Consider the following 20076-nt stretch of genomic DNA (forward strand, 5'->3'; position numbering starts at 1 on the left):
AGGGGGCATGTCCCCAGTCGAAAGAGGAGAGTCAAAAATGGGAACCGGGAGGAGGGGATTAATCACTTTTTCACATAAAATGCTAATTATTCTAAAGCAGAGTTGCTGATTTGAGACCTATCTCTGAGCCCCTGCAGGATGGGATTAGGACCTGGACCCTGTTACACTGTTAGTAACACACACTGCAAAGGTAGCTTCAAGACCCTTCGTTGCACACAGATCACTCGCTATAAGCAGCTTTCTCTTATGTGTATTCTGGAGGTGCCACTAAAGGCAGAGGCAGCGCTGGGAGATGATCCTGAAAAACTTAGGTGACCAGTAGAGCTGGCTCACGATAGGGCCCCAATTAAAATGCTACAACTACAAACGGATCAAACTTTTAAAGCACGGAATTAAAACAATCCTCCTAAGGATTCAAAAGAGGAACTGCATACTGAATATCTAACCAGCAACTGATGATGCTATCCGCGGATGAATCTGATTGGCTCGCCCAAACTGAGCCGACCCAATCCAGGAACAGAGCAATGAGTTCCTAGGTTGGTAATATTTGAGATGTGGGTGGAGGGGGATCCTAGTCCTCACTGAGATTTTTCTGCTCCCCTGCACTTTGCTTTCTTCTCTTCTTCTGCATGGTGTGCTTTTGGTTCCCCCAAGGCTCCTGGACAGTGATTCTGCCAGAGATACTGATGGTGCTGAGCCCGCTCCTGGCCTGGGCTGGAAGTAACCGAAGTAAGTGCACACCTCGGTTGGTGAGCTGCTGTGGAGGGAGGCGGAGGGAGGGAGTTAGCTTTACCTCTGTGTCCAGGCCACATCCCTCAAAAATCAGCATCTTCTCCAGTGACTGCTTATCTTTATCATGAGCGCTTGCATGCACGCTCAGTCACTTCCGTCGTATCTGTCTCTTTGCAACCCCATGGACTGTAGCCTGCCAGGCTCCTCTATCCGTGGGATTCTCCAAGCAAGAGTACTGGAGTGGGTTGCCATGCCCTCCTCCAGGGGATCTTCCCAACCCAGGGATCGAACTCACGTCTCCTACATCTCCTGCATCGCTGGCAGACTCTTTACCCACTGAGCCACGTGGGAAGCCCTATCTTTATCATATGAATCCTCGATTCCCTCCACAAACAAAAGGAGCCTGGATACTTGCCCTCTTTAGTAGACCTGCCCAAGGAGACTTCATATATATGCATATAGTCTATTTCTTCTCAACTCTCTTCTAATAAAACCTCTTCAGTCTCACATCCTATTCCCTCAGGGTTTTGAGAGGATTTAGAAATAATTTCAAAAATAATTCAAAATGATTAGTAAGGATTATGAATAATTTCAAAATAATTCCCATTTGTTATTCCATTTATTCTATTGAGTTATACCAGAAAATGGGAACAATCCTCTGAAAACTTTAAGGGGATTCAAAAGGAATTAGAAAGACCTCCCCTGGAAGACCCTTCTTGGGTCCTGCACGGGATCTGTGAGCTGCTTCCGCTCCCCAGTATGTGAGGATGGACCAAGTGGCCTCCCCGCTGTCTCCTCTTTTTTTCAACTGAAGTATCTTTGATTTACAATACTGTGTCAGCAACTCAGCTATACATACATATATGTGATACGTATATACTGGGCTCCCCGGCGGCTCAGGCAATAAGGAATCTGCCTGCATTGCAGGAGATCTTGCTTCGATTCCTAGGTCGGAAAGACCCCCTGGAGAAGGGACTAGCAACCCACTCCAGTATTCCTGCTTGGAGAATTCCATGGACAGAAAAGCCTGGCAGGCTTCAGTCCATGCGGTTTCAAAGAGTCAGACACAACTGAGCAACTAACACTTCCACTTTTTCAGAGTTGATTTACAATATTGAGTTGGTTTCAGGTATACAACACAGCAGTTCAGTTACATATATATGTGTGTGTGTATATATAATATACATACATAGTATATATGTATTCTTTTTCAGATTCTTTCCCCCTTTAGGTCATTACAAAATATTAAGCAGCATCCACTGTGCTATACAGTAGGTCCTTGTTGGTTATCTATTGTCTCCCTTTCTTTCTCCCTAAACCCCGCGGTTTATAAGGCCCGTGTCCCTGGACTGGAGGTTCTCTGGCACAAGTTGGGGTTAGTTTTCTCTCGTTTATCCTGCGGTGTAAAGCCTCTGGAACTAAAGTGGGGATCCTCAGTACTAGGAATGACCCTGTAGTTAAGGCCATCTAAGGGGCATTCTGTGACGCCGTAAAGAACTCAGGAAGAACTGAAAACCTGGGACAGGTCAGTGTTTATTGCGACTATTTGGAACCTACCCTCTCAGTTTCTGCTCCATCTCTTCTTGACCTGGCCTGAACCCACAAGAAGAGATTCAACTAGTATAGAATGCATGTGTGCGTGTTCAGTCACTCAGCTGTGTCTGACTCTGCGATCCTATAGACCCACTAGGCCCCTCTGTCCAAGGGATTCTCCAGGCGAGAATACTGAAGTGGATTGCCATGCCCTCCTGCAGGGGATCTTCCCAATCTAGGGGTCAAACCTGCATCTCTTATGTGTCCTGCATTGGCAGGTGGGTTCTTTACCACTAGGACCACCTGGGAATCTCGGGATAGAATAGACCACATTAAATTAGGTGGCGCAGAGGTTAAAGCGTCTGCCTGCAATGCAGGAGACCTGGGTTAGATCCCTGGGTCGGGAAGATGCCCTGGAGAAGGAAATGGCAACCCACTCCAGTATTCTTGCCTGGAGAATCCCATGGTCGGAGGAGGCTGGTAGGCTACAGTTCATGGGGTCGCAAAGAGTCGGACACGACTGAGCAACTTCACTTTCTTTCACTTTCACTTTCTTTATAAATCCCAAATAGTCAAATACCAGCCATTTCATATGGTTCAAACCATATACCCTGAGCAGGATACTGAGAGTGTCAAGGCTGTTTCCATCCCACGGGGCTGAGAGCCAATAAGGAAGTCAAGGGAACTCATTGCCTCTTGGAGTTTTGAGCCCAATTTTCATATGTTCATTCATCATGCCAACAGTTTTCCATAATCAGCCATCTTTGATTACCTCTACCTCCATTTTTCTGTATTCTTTCCCCAATCATGTCACCACCATTACTGAAAATTCCCAAAGTTTGCACAAACCTTCAGCACTATAACAGACCCATTGGATGAGATGAAACTTCATGAAGTGTTCCCTGTCTCTTAAAATCACCTGTGAATGTTTCTTTATAGTAGAAAGAAGAGAAAGAGGAAGTTAGTCTGAATTTCTCACAGAATATAGAAGAGACATAAGATACAGAGACTTCCCCAGTGGCCCAGTGGTTAAGACTCTACCTTCCACTGCAGGGGGCACAGGTTCGACTCTGGCTGGGGAAACTAAGGTGTCATGATTACAAAACTGTGTTGGAGTTGGAGCCCCTTCCTGCTTTCCAGAAGCCCCACAAAGATTAATTCCCAAAACCATAAATGACAAATACTCTTTTGAGCAACTATTATGTACTAGACTCAGTGAATTCTATTTGAATAATATAGAAAAGTCCATTAAGATCATGGAAGTTACCTAATGACAAGAAAGAAAGACAACAACTCAATAAACATGGAATGAAGAAAAGCATTTGAAACAGTAGTAAATGCCGTGTGTGTGTATATATATATATATATATATATATATATATATATATATATATATATTATATGTGATGAGTGAGTGTGGGTGTGTCTGACTCTTTGCCACACTATGGACTGTAGCCCACCAGGCTCCTCTGTCCCTGGGATTCTCCAGGCAAAAATACTGGAGTGGGTTGCCATTCCCTTCTCCAAGGGATCTTCTAGACTCAGGGATGAAACGCAGGTCTGCTGCATTGCAGGCAGATTCTTTACTGTCTGAGTCATATATATATATATATGAGAGAGAGAGAGAGAGTATCCATCTGACTTCAGTGCAAGTGTCTAGGGGGATTCCCCTGAGAAAGTGACATCCAATAAATGATGAGAAGAAAACGATCATGAGAAAGATCTAAAGGACAAATACTCCAGGAACCAAGAGAAAGCTAGAAATGTGGGAAGATGTTTGCTATGTTTAAGGAGCAGAAAGAAGGTTCGAGCAGCTGAAACAGATAAAACAGGTGGGGGACTGGAATAAGATGACATTGGAGAGAAAGTCAGGAGCCAAATCATGTTAGGCCCCAATGGCCATGATGAGAAATTTGACTTTTATTTACAGAGATACTGTAGGGAAGCTACTAAGTTACAAACTGAGTACATTTGTATATTTTTAAATATTTATTTGGCTGCACTGGATCTTAATTGTGGCATGCGGGATCTTCGATCTTTGTAGTGGCATGCAGATCTGTAGTTGCAGCATGCACGATCTTTTTTTTTAGTGGCAGCATGTAGGATTTTAGTTGCAGCACATGGGATCTAGCTCGCTAATCAAGGAGTGAATGCTGGCCCTGTGCATGGGAAGCTCAGAGTCTTAGCCACTGAACCACTGTCCTATATATATATATGTATTTTTAAATAATTCTAGCTACCACATGGAGATTAGATTGCAGGGGTTCATGCATCCCAGTGTTCATTCACTGCAGCATTATTTACAATACCCCAAATGTGGAAGCAACTTAAGTGTCCATTGACAGATGAATGGATAAAAATGTGGTACATATACAATGGAATATTACTGTCATAAAAAAGAATGAAATTCTGCCATTTGCAACAATATGGATGGACCTAGAAAGTATTAAGATTAGTGGAAGAAGTCAGACAGAAAAAGTCAAATGCTCTGTTATCACTTATAAGTGGAATCCAAAACATGAAACAAACAAATGTATATGACAAAACAGAAACAGACTCACAAAGTGTGAACTAGTGGCTACCAGTGGGAAACTGGAAGGCAGGAAGAGCCAGACAAGGGTATGGTATTAAGAGATACAAAGTATTATGTATAAAATAAATAAGCAACAAAGACATATAGTACAGCACAGGGAAATATAGCCATTATCTTGTAATAACTTTAAATGGAGTATAAAGTATAACAGTATTGAATCACTGTGTTGTACACCTGGAACTAATATAATATTGTAAATCAACGATACTACAATTTAAGAAAAGACCCAAAAGATTTAAAATATATACACTCATATGGTATGTATGTGTTTATTTGTATCTCTGTATCTTTATACACAGTGAAGCTACAGAGCCATGTGTAACCAATAAGAGCTCTGAGACCCAGCTGACCCTTTCCCTCAGCAGGTCAGAATTGCCAGATGAATCGCGGCACCAAATTTTTGGAAAATCTGACTTTCTGAGCTGTCCAGACTTGGAAAAGGAATGGGGGACCTGTCCTCGGGTTACAGTTTTAATCTCCTACAACTCATCAATAGTTTTCATTATATTTAGCATAAAGTCAAAATCCTAATATTACCTACAAGTGCCAGGTTCCATGTAATTTGTCCAGTCTCATCTTTTAGCCTCCTTTCTCTCACTTTTTCGTGCTTCAGTGAACTGTCTTCTTGAGGAAATTCATCAGTTCTTTCAGCTTTTCCACACTTCTCCTTCTTTTCCACTTTTCCACTTAAAATGTGCCTCTCTTTTTCCCCTAAACACACACACTTCCTCTAGCTCTCAGCCACTTCCCCTTACACCTCACACCTTACGTGTCTTCAGAGACCTGCCTCCAACGCCCTAACCTAACTTAGGTCCTCCTATCATTCGGAGAGCCCCACCCTGTTATCCTGACATTCCTCGTTCCCCTACAAATTGCTGTGCATTTGTTTTCTGTCCATCCCTCTCACTAAACAGGCTGCAGGAATAGAGGGCCGTGCCCGTTCTCCCCCTCCTGGAATCTCAGGGGCAGCGAGGGTTTGCCGGCGGGCGTCCTGACCAAGCCCTCACAGGAGGCGGGGGCGGCCGCGGGGAGGCAGAGATCGTGGGGGGCGCAGCGGTGGTGTCTGCGGTGGAGTCTGCAGTGGAGGGTCCCAGGAGGAGGCGGTGGTGGGACCCCGGCCAGGCCGCACTTGGCGACGCCAGGAGAGCCGGGTGGCCAAGAGGAGCCCGATCGGCTCAGGGGCAGAGCTCGTGTTCCCTGCGCGGCTGGCGGGGGACGCGGACCCGGGCTCCGCGGGCCGGGGAGCCGCTGGGGGCCGTCGCTGCCCCGCGGCCCGGGCGCCCGTGACCAGGGCGCTCCCGCCCCGCAGCGCTCTTCATGGTGCAGGGCAAGTCCGAGTGTCACTTCGTCAACGGCACGGGGAACGTGCGCTTCCTGGACAGGTACATCTACAACCGCGAGGAGCAGGTGCGCTTCGACAGCCTCGTGGGCGAGTACCGCGCGCGGACCGAGATGGGGCGGCCGGCGGCCGAGCGCTGGAACCGCTGGCCCCACGCCCTGCAGCGGGCCCGCGCCGCCGTGCGCACCTTCTGCGCCAGCAACTACCGGTTCTTTGCGAGCCTCACGGTGCAGAGGAGAGGTGAGCCGGCCACGGGGGAGAGGGCGGTGCAGGGGAGGGGAGTGCGGGAGAGACCGAGACAGAGAGAGACTGGGAGACAGAGACGGAGAGACAGAGATGGAGTGACAGAGACACAGAGAGAGACAGAGAGAGACGGGGAGACAGAGACGGAGAGACAGAGATGGAGAGACACAGAGAGAGAGACAGAGAGAGATGGGGAGACAGAGAGAGAGACAGAGAGACAGAGACAAAGGCAGAGATAGAGACACAGAAAGAGACAGAGAGAGACAGAGACAGAGAGAGACGGGGAGACAGAGAGACAGAGACAGAGATGGAGAGACAGAGAGACAGAGACAGAGAGAGATGGGGAGACAGAGACGGAGAGACAGAGACACAGAGAGACAGACGGAGACAGATGGAGAGACACAGAGACAGAGACGGGGAGACAGAGACGGAGAGACAGAGATGGAGAGACAGAGACACAGAGAGACAGAGACGGAGACAGAGACGGAGAGACAGAGATGGAGAGACAGAGACGGAGACAGAGATGGAGAGACACAGAGACAGAGACAGAGAGAGATGGGGAGACAGAGAGACAGAGACAGAGAGACAGAGACAAAGGCAGAGATAGAGACACAGAAAGAGACAGAGAGAGACAGGGAGACAGAGACTGAGAGACAGAGATGGAGAGACAGAGACACAGAGAGACAGAGACGGAGACAGAGATGGAGAGACACAGAGAGAGAGACAGAGAGAGATGGGGAGACAGAGAGACAGAGACAGAGAGACAGAGACAAAGGCAGAGACAGAGACACAGAAAGAGACAGAGAGAGACGGGGAGACAGAGAGACAGAGAGAAAGAGACGGAGACACAGAGGTAGAGAGAGACACAGAGACAGAGAGACAGAGACAGAGAGACAGAGATGGAGACAGAGTGACAGAGACAAAAGCAGAGATAGAGACACAGAGAGAGAGAGATGGAGAGACAGAGACAGCGAGACAGAGAGAGACACAGACAGAGACAGGGAGACAGAGACAGAGAGACAGAAATGCAGAGACAGAGACAGAGAAGGAGAGACAGAGAGATAGAGAGGCAGAGACACAGAGAGACACAGAGACAGAGATGGGGAGACACAGAGACAGAGAGAGATGGGGAGACAGAGACAGAGACAGAGATGCAGAGACAGAGACACAGAAAGAGACAGAGAGAGACGGGGAGACAGACAGAGACAGAGACGGAGATGGAGAGACAGAGACACAGAGAGACAGAGACGGAGACAGATGCAGAGACAGAGACACAGAGACAGAGATGGAGAGACAGAGAGACACAGAGACACAGAGATAGACACAGAGACAGAGAGACACAGAGAGAGACAGAGAGAGACGGAGAGACAGAGACACAGACAGAGAGACACAGACAGACACAGAGAGAGACAGAGACGGACAGAGACACAGAGAGAGACAGAGACAGAGACACAGAGAGAGAGACAAACACAGAGACACAGAGACACAGACAAAGACACAGAGACAGACAGAGAGGCAGAGAGAGACACACAGACAGAGGCAGAGAGAGACGGAGCTAGTCTGAGTCCAGTGGGTGAGCAGGATGGTGGGGGACAGTGCTGGCTACGGGGTCCCCGTGTGAGAGCCTGCTGCCAGAAAGCTGGTGTGCGATTTTGTCAGTGTGCGGTGGGGGGGAGAGGGTGTGTGGTGGGGGAGCGGACCAGGATCTGAGAGGGGGAGAGGGGCGAGGTGGAGAGACATGCGGGGGACGGGAGGTCCGAACCTTCTGCCACCCAGGGAGGCTGGGGGAGGGGGGAGGGAAACGCTGGCTGAAGTGGGGGCAGATTCAGGAAGGGGCCTCAACGGGTCCGTGGTTTGGGGGAGGTTTGCGGGGGAGCTGAGGAATGTAAAAGGACTGGGAGACTGTGAGAAGAGCCCCAGTCTGCTCTGGGCACACCCCCTCACTCTGAACCCTCCGGAGTAAGTGCGCTGGTGTCTGTATGCAGGAGTGTTGGGTTAAGAATAAATTAGTGGGGGCACTAATTTCTAGGGGTGCAGTGGAGAGGAACCTCCCACACCCCTTTGACCTTTCTGAAGCTGCTTTTAATTCTAAATTTCCGACTACTTTTTTGCTTTCTTGGTATGTACAAGTTTACATATTTGAAATGATTGTGAAGCCAACTTTTGGACATAATTTTGTTACTTAATATTAACATACTAATATTACCATGTTTATAATGCTAATAGTGCTTAGGTAGTTACATATTAACCCTTTGTATGGTTGTAAACAATTTACCTGGCATTCCCCATTGTAAATTTTATTTTCCATATTGCCACTTAGTTGGAAATTTATATCTTATTGTTTTTAACTTATATTTCTTTTATTTCTAAAGTTCTATTTTATCACACTTTTTTTTGCCAGTTATAATGACTGCTCCAAACACTATCTATTAATCTGTTATCGCTGGGGTCCATGTGTTTTTCTCAGTAATTTTATGGCTTCTCTATGCAGTAAGATTATTAACATTTTGAGTCAACATTTTCTCCAGTTTGTGGTTTCTATTAGAGTCTATTTAATATTTTCCATGTTAAGAGTTTAACAGTTTTTATTTACTGAAATAGAAACAGGAAAATTGTGACTAATGGTTTACCATCAATCTTAAATCTACTATTTTGTGGTTCTGTACAAATGTGTCCCCCTCTTCTCCTTTCTTTTAAAATAATTGTATTTACCTAGGGCCTCATAGTGTTAGAGGTTGTTTCAGATGTTGAGTCCCAGGCCGTACTCCGATCACAAATGTCAGTTTAGAAGGAGAGAGAATTCCAAAATGATAACAATTCCAAACATTGTAATTGTTCAATCACTCAGTCATGTCTGACTCTTTGTGACCCTATGGACTGCTGCACACCAGGCTTCTCTGTCCTTCACTGTCGCCCAGCGTTTGCTCAAATTCATGTCCATTGAGTCAATGATGCTGTCCAACCATCTCATCCTCTGTCACCCCCTTCTCTTCCTGCCTTCGGTCTCCCAGCGTCAGCATCTTTTCCAACAAGCCAACCATTCACATCAGGTGGCCAAAGTATTGGAGCTTCAGCTTCGGCATCAGTACTTCCAATGAGAATTCAGGGTTAATTTCTTTTAGGATGGACTGGTTTGATCTCCTTGCTGTCCAAAGGACTCTCAAAAGTCTTTTTTAACACCACAGTTCGGACTGTTCCTCCGCTCTTCCCCAGTAGCATAGTGGACACCTTCTGACCTGGGGGGCTCATCTTTCAGTGTCATTCTTTTTGCCTCTTCATACTGTTCATGGGGTTCTCAAGTCAAGAATGGTGAAGTGGTTTGCCATTCCCTCCTCCAGTGGACCTTGTTTTGTCAGGACTCCAGCATGGCCCATCTGTCTTGGGTGGCCTTGCACGGCATGGCTCACAGTTTCATTGACTTACACAAGCTGAGAGCCATGTGATCATTTTGGTTAGTTTTCTGTGTTTATAGTTTTCATTCTGTCTGAGCTCTGATGCATGATGGTAAGAGGCTTGTGCAAGCTCCCTGATGGGAGAGACTGGCTGTGGGAAAAACTGGGTCTTACTCTGATGGATAGGGTCATGCTCAGTAAATCTTTAACCCAGTTTTCTGCTAATGGCTGGGACTGTGCTCACTCCCTGAGGCAGCCGAGTCCTGGAGTCTGCAGTCTCTCTGTGCTAGGGCTATTGGCTCTAAGGATAGGGCTAATGGCGGCCTCCTCCAAGTGGACATAAGCCACACACCGCGCCTCCCAGGACTGCTGCTGCCAGAGCCCCTGTCCCCGTGGGAGGCCCCTGCTGAGCTGTGCCTCTGCAAGAGGCCCTCAAACACTCACAGGCAGGGCTGGCTTAGTGTCTTGTGGGGCCACCGCTCCTTTCCCTGGGTCCTGGCGTGGACAAGTTTTGTTTGTACCCTCCAAGAGTCTCTGATTGAGCCCCTCCTGCCATCTCCTTGTGGCTTCTCCTTTGTCCTGGGATGTGGGGTATCTTTTCTTTGGTGGGTTCCAACAGCCTCCTGTCGATAGTTGTTCAGCCGCTAGTTGCACTTTTGGTGTTCTCGCAGGAAAAGATGAGCGCGCGTCCTTCTACTCTGCCATTTATATAATGTCAGACAGCTGTAATCAGGTCAGACTACTATAATAAAATACCATAAACTGTTTTTATGTTAAAAACAACATAAATTTATTTCTCATAGCTTTAGAGACTAAGTCCAAAATCAAGGCACTGGCAGATTCAGTGTCTGATGAGATCTTTTTTTTTAAAAAAAAAAAAAGGAGACCAAAGTAGAGATTCATCAGCTGAGTATAAAGCTGTAACAACTTTTAAAATGATGAGCTCTCCTTGTTGCTTTTCCTATGTAGGACTCGTGTTTTCCCGAGGCACCCCTCGTGGAGAACGGCCTCTGTGGTCTGTCTCTGTTGCTCAGGGGAAGAGCGGTCCCATGCTCTTCTCAGGCGTGCGTCTATGGAGGCAGCTCTGCATCTCTACCAGCCCCACTGCTGTTCTCACATCAGTCCTTAAGCTTTGGATCATATTTTCTTTCATAGTAAACAAAAAAATTCAACGAGTAGCTAACATATATTGAGTGCTAAGTTCCAGCCTTTTTTTGGCCACTCCATACAACCTGTGGGACTTTAGTTCCTCCATCAGCGGTTGAACCCGGCCCTTGGCAGTGAGAGTGCAGAGTCCTAGCTGCTGGACCACCCAGCCATTTCTTAACATGGTTTAGGTCCATCAAGTCTTTTTTTAAAATATGATGATCAATACTTTTTATTGAAGTAAAGTTGATTTACAATGTTGTGTTAATCTCTGCTGTACAGTAAAGTGATTCAGTTACATACATTCTTCTTTTAATGCTCTTTTCCATTATGCTTTATCACAGGATACTAAATACAGTTCTCTGTGCTATACAATAGGACTGTGTTGTTTATCTATTCTATAGATAATAACTTTCATCTACCAACCCCAGACTCCCACTCCATCCCTCCCCCAAACCCGTCTACCTTGGCAACCACAGGTCTGTTCTCTGTGTCCATGTGTCTGTTTCTGTCTCGTAAATAAGTTCATTTTGTCATATTTTATATTCCACATATAAGTGATAGCATGTAGTATTTGTCCTTCTCTTTCTGACTGACTTAACTTAGTATGATCCTCTCTAGGGGCACCATGTTGTTGTAAATGGCATTATTTCCTTCTTTTTTAGGGCTGAGTAGTAGTCCATCTTATATATAACTCACTTAACTCAAAGAGGTAAATTCGTATCATTATCCTCCTTTGGAGATAAGAAAGTTGAGGCACAAAGTAATTTTAAAACGCTTCCAGAACTAATCAGTTAGAAGCAGAGCCTGAATTTGAACCCGGAGAGCCTAGTTACAGAAATCACACTTTCAATGAATATACCCTGTGTCCTGCAATAAGTGTAAATACTGCAGTTTGACAATAAGTAACTCTTTCAAGCTATGAAAAGAAACCCCACAGTTTTCCTCAGCATCTCTCAACCCTAATAGGGGTTGGAGGTTTTGGGGTTAAATTCAAGCGAGATTCGTGGCATTACGTCCTCTTAAGCCACGTGGGCAGCCTGGCCTGTCCGAGGCTGCAGCCTGGTCAGGAGACATAGTCTGTCCCCCGCACTAACCCCCGCTACGTTTCCTCTCCCAGTGGAGCCCGCGGTGACCGTGTATCCTGCGAAGACCCGGCCCCTGTGGCAGCACAACCTCCTGGTCTGCTCTGTGAACGGCTTCTACCCAGGCCACATTGAGGTCAGGTGGTTCCGGAACGGCCGGGAAGAGGAAGCCGGGGTGGTCTCCACAGGCCTGATCCCTAACGGAGACTGGACCTTCCAGATCATGGTGATGCTTGAAGTAGTTCCTCAGGGTGGAGAGGTCTACGCCTGCCACGTGGAGCACCCCAGCCTGACGAGCCCCGTCACAGTGGAATGGAGTGAGGAGCTCTCTGATCTCATAAGTTTCTCAGCCACCAAGTGGGGTGCCCACTTACCCCCGAATGTCGGGTTTCAGCTCTCCCCACACAAGTGTTCGTGAGCTCCATGTTCTCTTCTCCTTCAGCTGAGGTTGTTGGGGTTGCCCTGTGACATCCTGTGATGGAGCTCCTCTGATAGTTTGCAGATATCCCATGATGGTTTCTGTAAATGCCTAGGCCCCCTAGGGAGCCCGTTATCCCAACAAGCAGGGAAGACAACGTCTCTGCTTGAGCCTCCCGTGACCTCACAGCTCATGGTCACTCTTTGGTCCTGGGCACCAGTCCCCTGTGTCAAGATGGGCTGATGTTTCAGGCACTCTTGCCCTGAGTTGTTCACTGTGATCTGAGAAGGGGCGCACCCCCTCCAGGGACCTTCCTGACCTGAGGGAAGTTCAGTCCCATCTCTGCCTTTTATTAGCTCTGTCAGCCGAGACAGACTTCCCCACCTCATCCAGCCCCAGGCTCCTCATCCATCAGATGATGAAGACATGTGGCCTTCTATCAGGGATGGGTATTTAAATGATTCACTGCCTGAACCTTGTAGCAATGCAGCTTGACTTTTCATCTCTTTTCTAGGAATGGCCAGTTATTTCAGTTTTTCAGAGGAGGCTTCTTCCCCTGGTCTCAATTAGAGAAGTTGGATTTGGGATAACAATCACTCAGAAACTGGCTTCTTTTCTCAGGGGCAAAGGACGAATCTTCACGAGAAAAGATGCTGAGTGGAATCGGGGCCTGTGTTCTAGGTCTGCTCTTCCTTGGGATGGGGCTGCTCTTCTACATCAGGAGGTAAGGGACCTGTTGGCAGCTGAGACACCCCGCAGATTATTTGGAGGAAGAAATATGGCTTTGCTCGATGAAGTTCTCTGAATACAACCTTTGCCTAGTTGATCTCAACTTTTGTGGAAATCCAGAAAGTACTTATGGGTGAAATGTAAGAGATGATGGCCTGTAGAGATAAGAGAAGAGTTAGCATGCATGGAGAGCTCAGATGGAAATTCTGGAGCAAATGCAAGAAGAGACCCTAAGGCTGATTAAATGATGCTGGGTTTGTGTGATGGGAGCTTCCTAGTCATATGCCTTCCAGGGTCTGCTCCCCTCTCCACCCTGGTATTCGGTGATGCGAGCTGTGTTGTCAAGAAATCTCAGTGGGTGGTCAGGGGCTGAGACACTGTATCCCAGGAGTGTGTATCCTGCCTCTCCTTCCTTAGGAGACTTGGGCTTCAGCCAAGGTAATGCCCTCTCATCCTCTTTCAGAGAGAGATTTGGTCTCCTAGGAACAGTGGTGGAGATGACAAGTGGGGAGACAGACAGAATGAGAAAGACTGGATTCTGATTGCAATAAAGCTTTGCATCAGTTAATAAGAGAACAGACTTGTGTTTGCCAAGGGGGAGGGGGTGGAGAAGAGAGAGATTGGGAGTTTGGGATTAGCAGATGCAAACTATTATAAACAGGATGGATAAACACCAAGATCCTACTGTACAGCACAGGAAACTCTATATCCTGAGATAAACCATAATGGAAAAGAACATTTAAAAAATGTATGTATTTCCATACAAATTGTGAAATTATTTGTTCTAGTTCTGTGAAAAATACCATTGGTAGCTTGATAGGGATTGCACTGAATCTATACATTGCTTTGGATAGTATAGCCATTTTGACAATATTGATTCTTCCAATCCATGAACACGGTATATTTCTCCATCTGTTTGTGTCCTCTTTGATTTCTTTCATCAGTGTTTTATAGTTTTCTATGTATAGGTCTTTTGTTTCTTTAGGTAGATATACTCTTAAGTTCCCACTTCTGGGCATACACACCAAGGAAACCAGATCTGAAAGAGATATGTGTACCCCAGTGTTCATCGCAGCACTGTTTATAATAGCCAGGACATGGAAGCAACCTAGATGTCCATCAGCAGATGAATGGATAAGGAAGCTGTGGTACATATGCACCATGGAATATTACTCAGGCATTAAAAAGAATTCATTTGAATCAGTTCTAATGAGATGGATGAAACTGGAGCCCATTATATAGAGTGAAGTAAGCCAGAAAGATAAAGACCAATACAGTATACTAACGCATACATATGGAATTTAGAAAGATGGTAACGATAACCCTATATGCAAAACAGAAAAAGAGACACAGATGTACAGAACAGACTTTTGGACTCTGTGGGAGAAGGCGAATGTGGGATGTTTCGAGAGAACAGCATCGAAACATGTATATTATCTAAGGTGAAACAGATCACCAGCCCAGGCTGGATGCATGGAACAAGTGCTCAGGCCTGGTGCACTGGGAAGACCCAGAGGAATCGGGTGGAGACGGAGGTGGGAGGGGGAATCAGGATGGGGAATACATGTTTATCCATGGCTGATTCATGTCAATGTATGACAAAAACCACTGCAATATTGTAAAATAATTAGCCTCCAATTAATAAAAATAAATGGAAAAAAAATGTATGTATGTGGGGTCTTCCCTGCTGCTCCAGTGGTTAAGAATCCACCTCCCGATGCAGGGAACACAGGCTCAATCCAGGGTTGGGGAACTAAGATCCCACATGCCACAGGGCTGATAAGCCTGCATGCCACAGCTACTGTGTCCATGCACCTTCGAGCCTGTGCTCTGCAACAGGAGAAACCACCGCATTGTGAAGCCCACCAGCCACAACTAGAGAAAGCCCGCGCCCCGCAACAAAAATCCAGTGCAACCATAAATAAATGAAAAGTAAAATTTAACCGTATATATGTGTATACCTGGGTCACTTTGCTGTACAACAGAAATGAAAACAGCACTGTAAATCAACTGTATTTCAATAAAATTAACAAATAAAGACTGCCAGGCCAGCAGCCACCAAAGGGGCATCTCTTCAACTAAAAATTCTAAAAATAATAAAACAAGAGGCCCATGGCCTGAGGTAGCTGTGGCTCAGGGAGCCTTAAGACTGATTCCGCCTTCTTACTGCAGAGCTCTCAGGGGAGGCCTCAGAAAGGGGGAAGAAGCAGCGTGAAGAGGTCGGTGTGGAAACAGCCCTCTCCTCTGCCCCTGCAGGTCTCCTGAGCTGGAGCAGAGACCCTGACACTCGGACGAGAACCTTCTGTCCCAGTTTCTTCGCAGCTTGAAAAGGTTTCCTACTTCAGACCGTGGGCCCCTTATTTTATTCTTTCTAGAGTTTTTAATCGAAGAGATGCCCCTCTGGTGGCTGCTGGCCTGGCAGTCTTTATTTGTTAGTTTTATTGGCCTGGCAGTCTTTATTTGTTAGTTTTATTGAGATATAGTTGATTTGCAGTGCTGTTTTCCCTTCCGCTATACGGCGCTCACTCCTCACAACGAGAGTGCTTTCCCAGGATCTTTGCTCTGGGTTGAATGACTCTGCAGAAAAAGTCCTGGGTGGTTTCTTCGGCCCCACCCTGCACCCAGGAGTCCCCAGGATTGATCCCAGTGCCTTATCTTCATTCTTTCCTGGTCCTCTTTGTTTTCTACCCCTGCTGCCTCCTTCCATCCACATTTATTTATATGTATTTTTTGAAATACAAGAGAGTGGAATCTTCATACAGGTTAAACAAGGCATGGTGTGTGTTCATGACAGCCTAAGTCAGTTCCAACTGCTCCCTGATCTCATTCCTCTAATTAAGTTCCTTTAAGGTTGGAGAGGAACAGAAGTGGGCAAACAGGGATGGAGCCAAAGAGCTACTTTCCAAAAGCAACAAATCTGAGTAAGGTGAGACATAGAAGCAGGAAATTGCAACTCTGTAATCAGAACAGGGTTTTCACAGTTTTCTCACAGCATAAAGACTAAAGAGGGGAAAGGCAGAAAAATAATTGTAGCTACTTCAACTTGGGAACAAACACAAGACCAAAGGGGCTGTTTCTGAGACAACAAAAAATACAAAAAGGGAAGAGAAAAAGTACAGAAGTCAAATAGGTAAATGAAGATAAGATGCTATCAGCAGGAAAAAAGACTATTTTATCTACGATATGTTTTATACGAACTTCATGGTAGCCACAAAACATAAATCTAGAGCAGAGATATGAAACATTAAAAAAGAGGGAACTGAAGAAGACATACTATAAAGCCACCAAATTTAAATGGCAGATAGACTCAGCCATTAAAAAGAATATATTTGAATCAGTTCTAATGAGATGGATGAAACTGGAACCCATTATACAGAGTGAAGTAAGCCAGAAAGATAAACACCAATACAGTATACTAACGCATATATATGGAATTTTAAAAGATGGTAATGATAACCCTATATGCAAAACAGAAAAAGAGGCACAGATGTACAGAACAGACTTTTGGACTCTGTGGGAGAAGGCAAGGGTGGGATGTTCTGAGAGAATAGCATTGAAACTTGTGTATTACCAAGTGTGAAACAGATCGCCAGCCCAGGTTGGACACATGAGATAAGTGCTCAGGGCTGGTGCACTGGGAAGACCCAAAGGAATGGGATGGGGAGGCAGGTAGGAGGGGGGATCAGGATGGGGAACACATGTAAATCCATGGCTGATACATGTCACTGTATGGCAAAAACCACTACAATATTGTAAAGTAATTAGCCTCCAACCAATAAAAATTAATGAAAAAATAAATAAATAAAATGGCAGATAGAAAAACAAGGAAAGGGGAAGCAATAGAGATCAGAAAACAAAAGATAAAATAACAGTACTGTGTCCTCATCTATCAATATTCACCCTCAGTGTAAATAAGTTGAATTAACCAATCAAAGCACACCACTGGTAACCACTACTCTGTTCTTTGTATCTAAGCATTTATTTTTGTTTGATATGTTTTGTTTATTTATTTTGTTTTGCTTGTTTTTGCATTCCACATATAAGTAAAGTCATACAATATATATCTTTCTCCATCTGACTTATTTTAGTTGGCATCATACCCTCAATGTCCATCCATGTGGTTGCAAATGGCAAGACTTCACCTTTTTTATACTGATATAGTATATGTATGGTATACTATACATATATACCATGACTGATATAGTATATGTATGGTATATATATATACAACAAACACCACATCTTGTTTTAATTCATTCATCTGTTAGTGGACACTTAGGTTATTTCCATATCTTGACTACTGCAAATATCACTATGATAAACATGTGGATACAGTATTTTTTGAGATAGTGTTTCATAGTCTTTGCATAAGTATCCAGAAGTGGGAGGAGGGTGAAATGGGTAAAGGGGATCAACTGTATGAAGGTGAATGGAAACTAAATTTCTGGCATGCTCTAGTATACACAAAAGTAAAAATTTAAGATTTTAATGTAGAACTTATATAGTGTTATAAATTAATGTTCATTTCAGTTCAGTTGCTCAGTCATGTCCGACTCTTTGTGACCCCATGGACTGCAGCACGCCAGGCTGCCATGTCCGTCACCAACTCCCAGAGCTTACTCAAACTCATGTCCATAGAGTCGGTGATGCCATCCAACCATCTCATCCTCTGTCATCCCCTTCTCCTCCTAAATTAATGTTACCTCAATAAGAAATAAATTTAAAACAAGAAAAAAATCTATAATTTACTGAAACATTAAATTTTACATGTAGAAAGAATGAAATTGTGGTAAGCTAATTACACCTCAGGAGATTTGTTAAAATAATCTTTTTTTTTTTTTCTAAAGAAAAAACATACAAATTCAGATAGCAATATGATGAAACATTTCTCCCCCAAATTGGCAAGTGTAGTATAGTAGTCTGGTTTTGTAAGTAAAGGATCTAGAAGATGCTGTGAGGATGGATCCTCTCAAATATTATTAGTAACATCATGAAGTTGGTTTTATCTGTGGCTCAGATGGTAAAGAATTGCCTGCAATGCAGGAGACCTGGGTTCAATCTCTGGGTTGAGAAGATGCCCTGGAGAAGGGAATAGCAACCTACTTCAGAATTCTTGCCTGGGAAATTCCATAGTCAGAGGGATTTGGCAGCCTACGGTCCATGAGGTCACAAAAAGTCAGACACAGCTGAGCAGTTAACACATTCATTAAAATTAACAGTGCAAATGTTGTATGATTGACAATAACAATAAAATCCACATCTATATATCTATGCTCTGAATGTTTGTGCCTCTACAAAATGTGTCTGTTGAAACCTGATCCCTAATGTGATGGTATTAGGAAGTGGAGCCTTTGGGAGTGATTAGGTCTTGAAGATGAAGCCCCTACGAATGAGGTTAATGCCCTTATAAAGGACCAAAGAGACCAGGGTCTTCCCTTTCCACCATATGAGGCCACAAGTGAGATGTTGGCAGTTTGCAAACCCAGAAGAGGTTTCTCACCAGCACTTGACCTTGCTGGCACCCTGAACTCAGATTTCCCAGCCTCCAGAGCTGTGAGATATAAAATTCTGTTATTTATAACCTATCCTTTATAGTGTTTGGCTCTGGGGGCCTGAAGGAACTAAGACAATGTCTGTCTTAAAGGAACGATCCTACATGAGCCTAGAGACCTCTACTTGAATGTTTGTGAATAGTAAAATTCACAAAAAGGATTTGGAATAGTAAAATTATTTCAAAATTCTAAGAGAGAAACTTATAAACTTGTCTTGATTATAAATATTATGTATGTTAAAAAATTATAAAATATATTAAATACTGGTGTATACCCCTTTGGGTAGTCAGATTATCCCAGATTTCCATCCTAGTTTAAAACATTCTAAATAAATTCTCACATATGTGCCCAAGATGACATATTAAAAATGTCACTGAAGAGAAAAAAACCAGTCTTAATTTTCAGAGAAAGAACAGATGAATTGGGGTTTAGCCATGCAAAGGGATAAAATGCAAAGTGTTAAGTGAAGGTAGGACTAGCCAGCCTGGATACAAAAAAGAAAAAAAAAATCATAAAGTACAAAAGACCCAGAATACCCAAAGCAACCCTGAGAAAGGACAAAGCCAGAGGTATCACACTTCCTGATTTCAAACTATAGCAAAAAGTTATAGTAATAAAAACAGTATAGCCTGATGTTAAAATGGACACGCAGACCACTGAAATAGAATAGAGAGCCCAGAATTAAACCCTTGGATGTACAGTCAACTAGTATTTGACAAGGGAGCCAAAAATATCTGATGGGGAAAGAATAGTGTCTTCAACAAAACATGCTGTGTAAACTGAAGTAACACACACTGAGAAAAGTAGAAGAAAGGAAATGATGATGGTAAGAGAGGGAATAAATAGGATGGAAAATAAATGTATAGAGGCTTCAGTAGTGGTCCAGTAGTTAAGACTACAAGTTTAGGGGGAGGCACAGGTTCAATCCCAGGTCATGGAACTAAGATCCTACATGCCATCTGGTGCAGCCAAAAAAAAAAAATTGATTCCTGTTTGATAGCAATAAAGGATTTGCAGTTAATTTTAAAAGAAAACAGATGTATAATAAAGAAAATCACAAAGCTAAAGTTTTCTCTCTTTTCTTTTTTTTGGTAATCCACCTGCAAGACTGACAAGGAAGAAAAATCCAACTTGCAAATTATTAACATCTATAATGAAAAGATCCCATTCCTACAGATTCTACAAACATTAAAAAGATGCTAACAGAATATAAAGAATTTTGTGCCAGTAGATTTGACGTTTTAGAGGAAATTGAAAACCACAATATTTCATGACCTACTTCTGTATAAAAGTCCTTACACTACTCCTTCCATT

General features: G+C 44.4%; 1 protein-coding gene across 1 annotated transcript; it reads left to right on the plus strand.

The window, feature by feature from the left end:
- The first annotated feature begins 629 nt into the window (after positions 1–629).
- Positions 630–15494, plus strand: LOC136151290 (DLA class II histocompatibility antigen, DR-1 beta chain-like). The gene is made up of 5 exons (XM_065912277.1): positions 630–729; positions 6168–6437; positions 12099–12380; positions 13103–13205; positions 15467–15494. Exons 1-5 carry the CDS (start codon positions 630–632, stop codon positions 15492–15494), a joined length of 783 nt encoding a protein of 260 aa, XP_065768349.1.
- The last annotated feature ends 4582 nt before the right edge of the window (positions 15495–20076 follow it).

This window comes from Muntiacus reevesi, chromosome 20 (assembly GCF_963930625.1).
Source record: "Muntiacus reevesi chromosome 20, mMunRee1.1, whole genome shotgun sequence".
NCBI classification, from domain to species: domain Eukaryota; kingdom Metazoa; phylum Chordata; class Mammalia; order Artiodactyla; family Cervidae; genus Muntiacus; species Muntiacus reevesi.

Bases quoted from the DNA above. Each gene is read 5' to 3' on its own strand.
- LOC136151290 (XM_065912277.1), top strand. From the start codon at position 630: ATGGTGTGCTTTTGGTTCCCCCAAGGCTCCTGGACAGTGATTCTGCCA. The intron at 730-6,167 runs GTAAGTGCACAC...CCCGCCCCGCAG, and splicing joins CTGGGCTGGAAGTAACCGAA to CGCTCTTCATGGTGCAGGGC. The intron at 13,206-15,466 runs GTAAGGGACCTG...CTGCCCCTGCAG, and splicing joins CTGCTCTTCTACATCAGGAG to GTCTCCTGAGCTGGAGCAGA.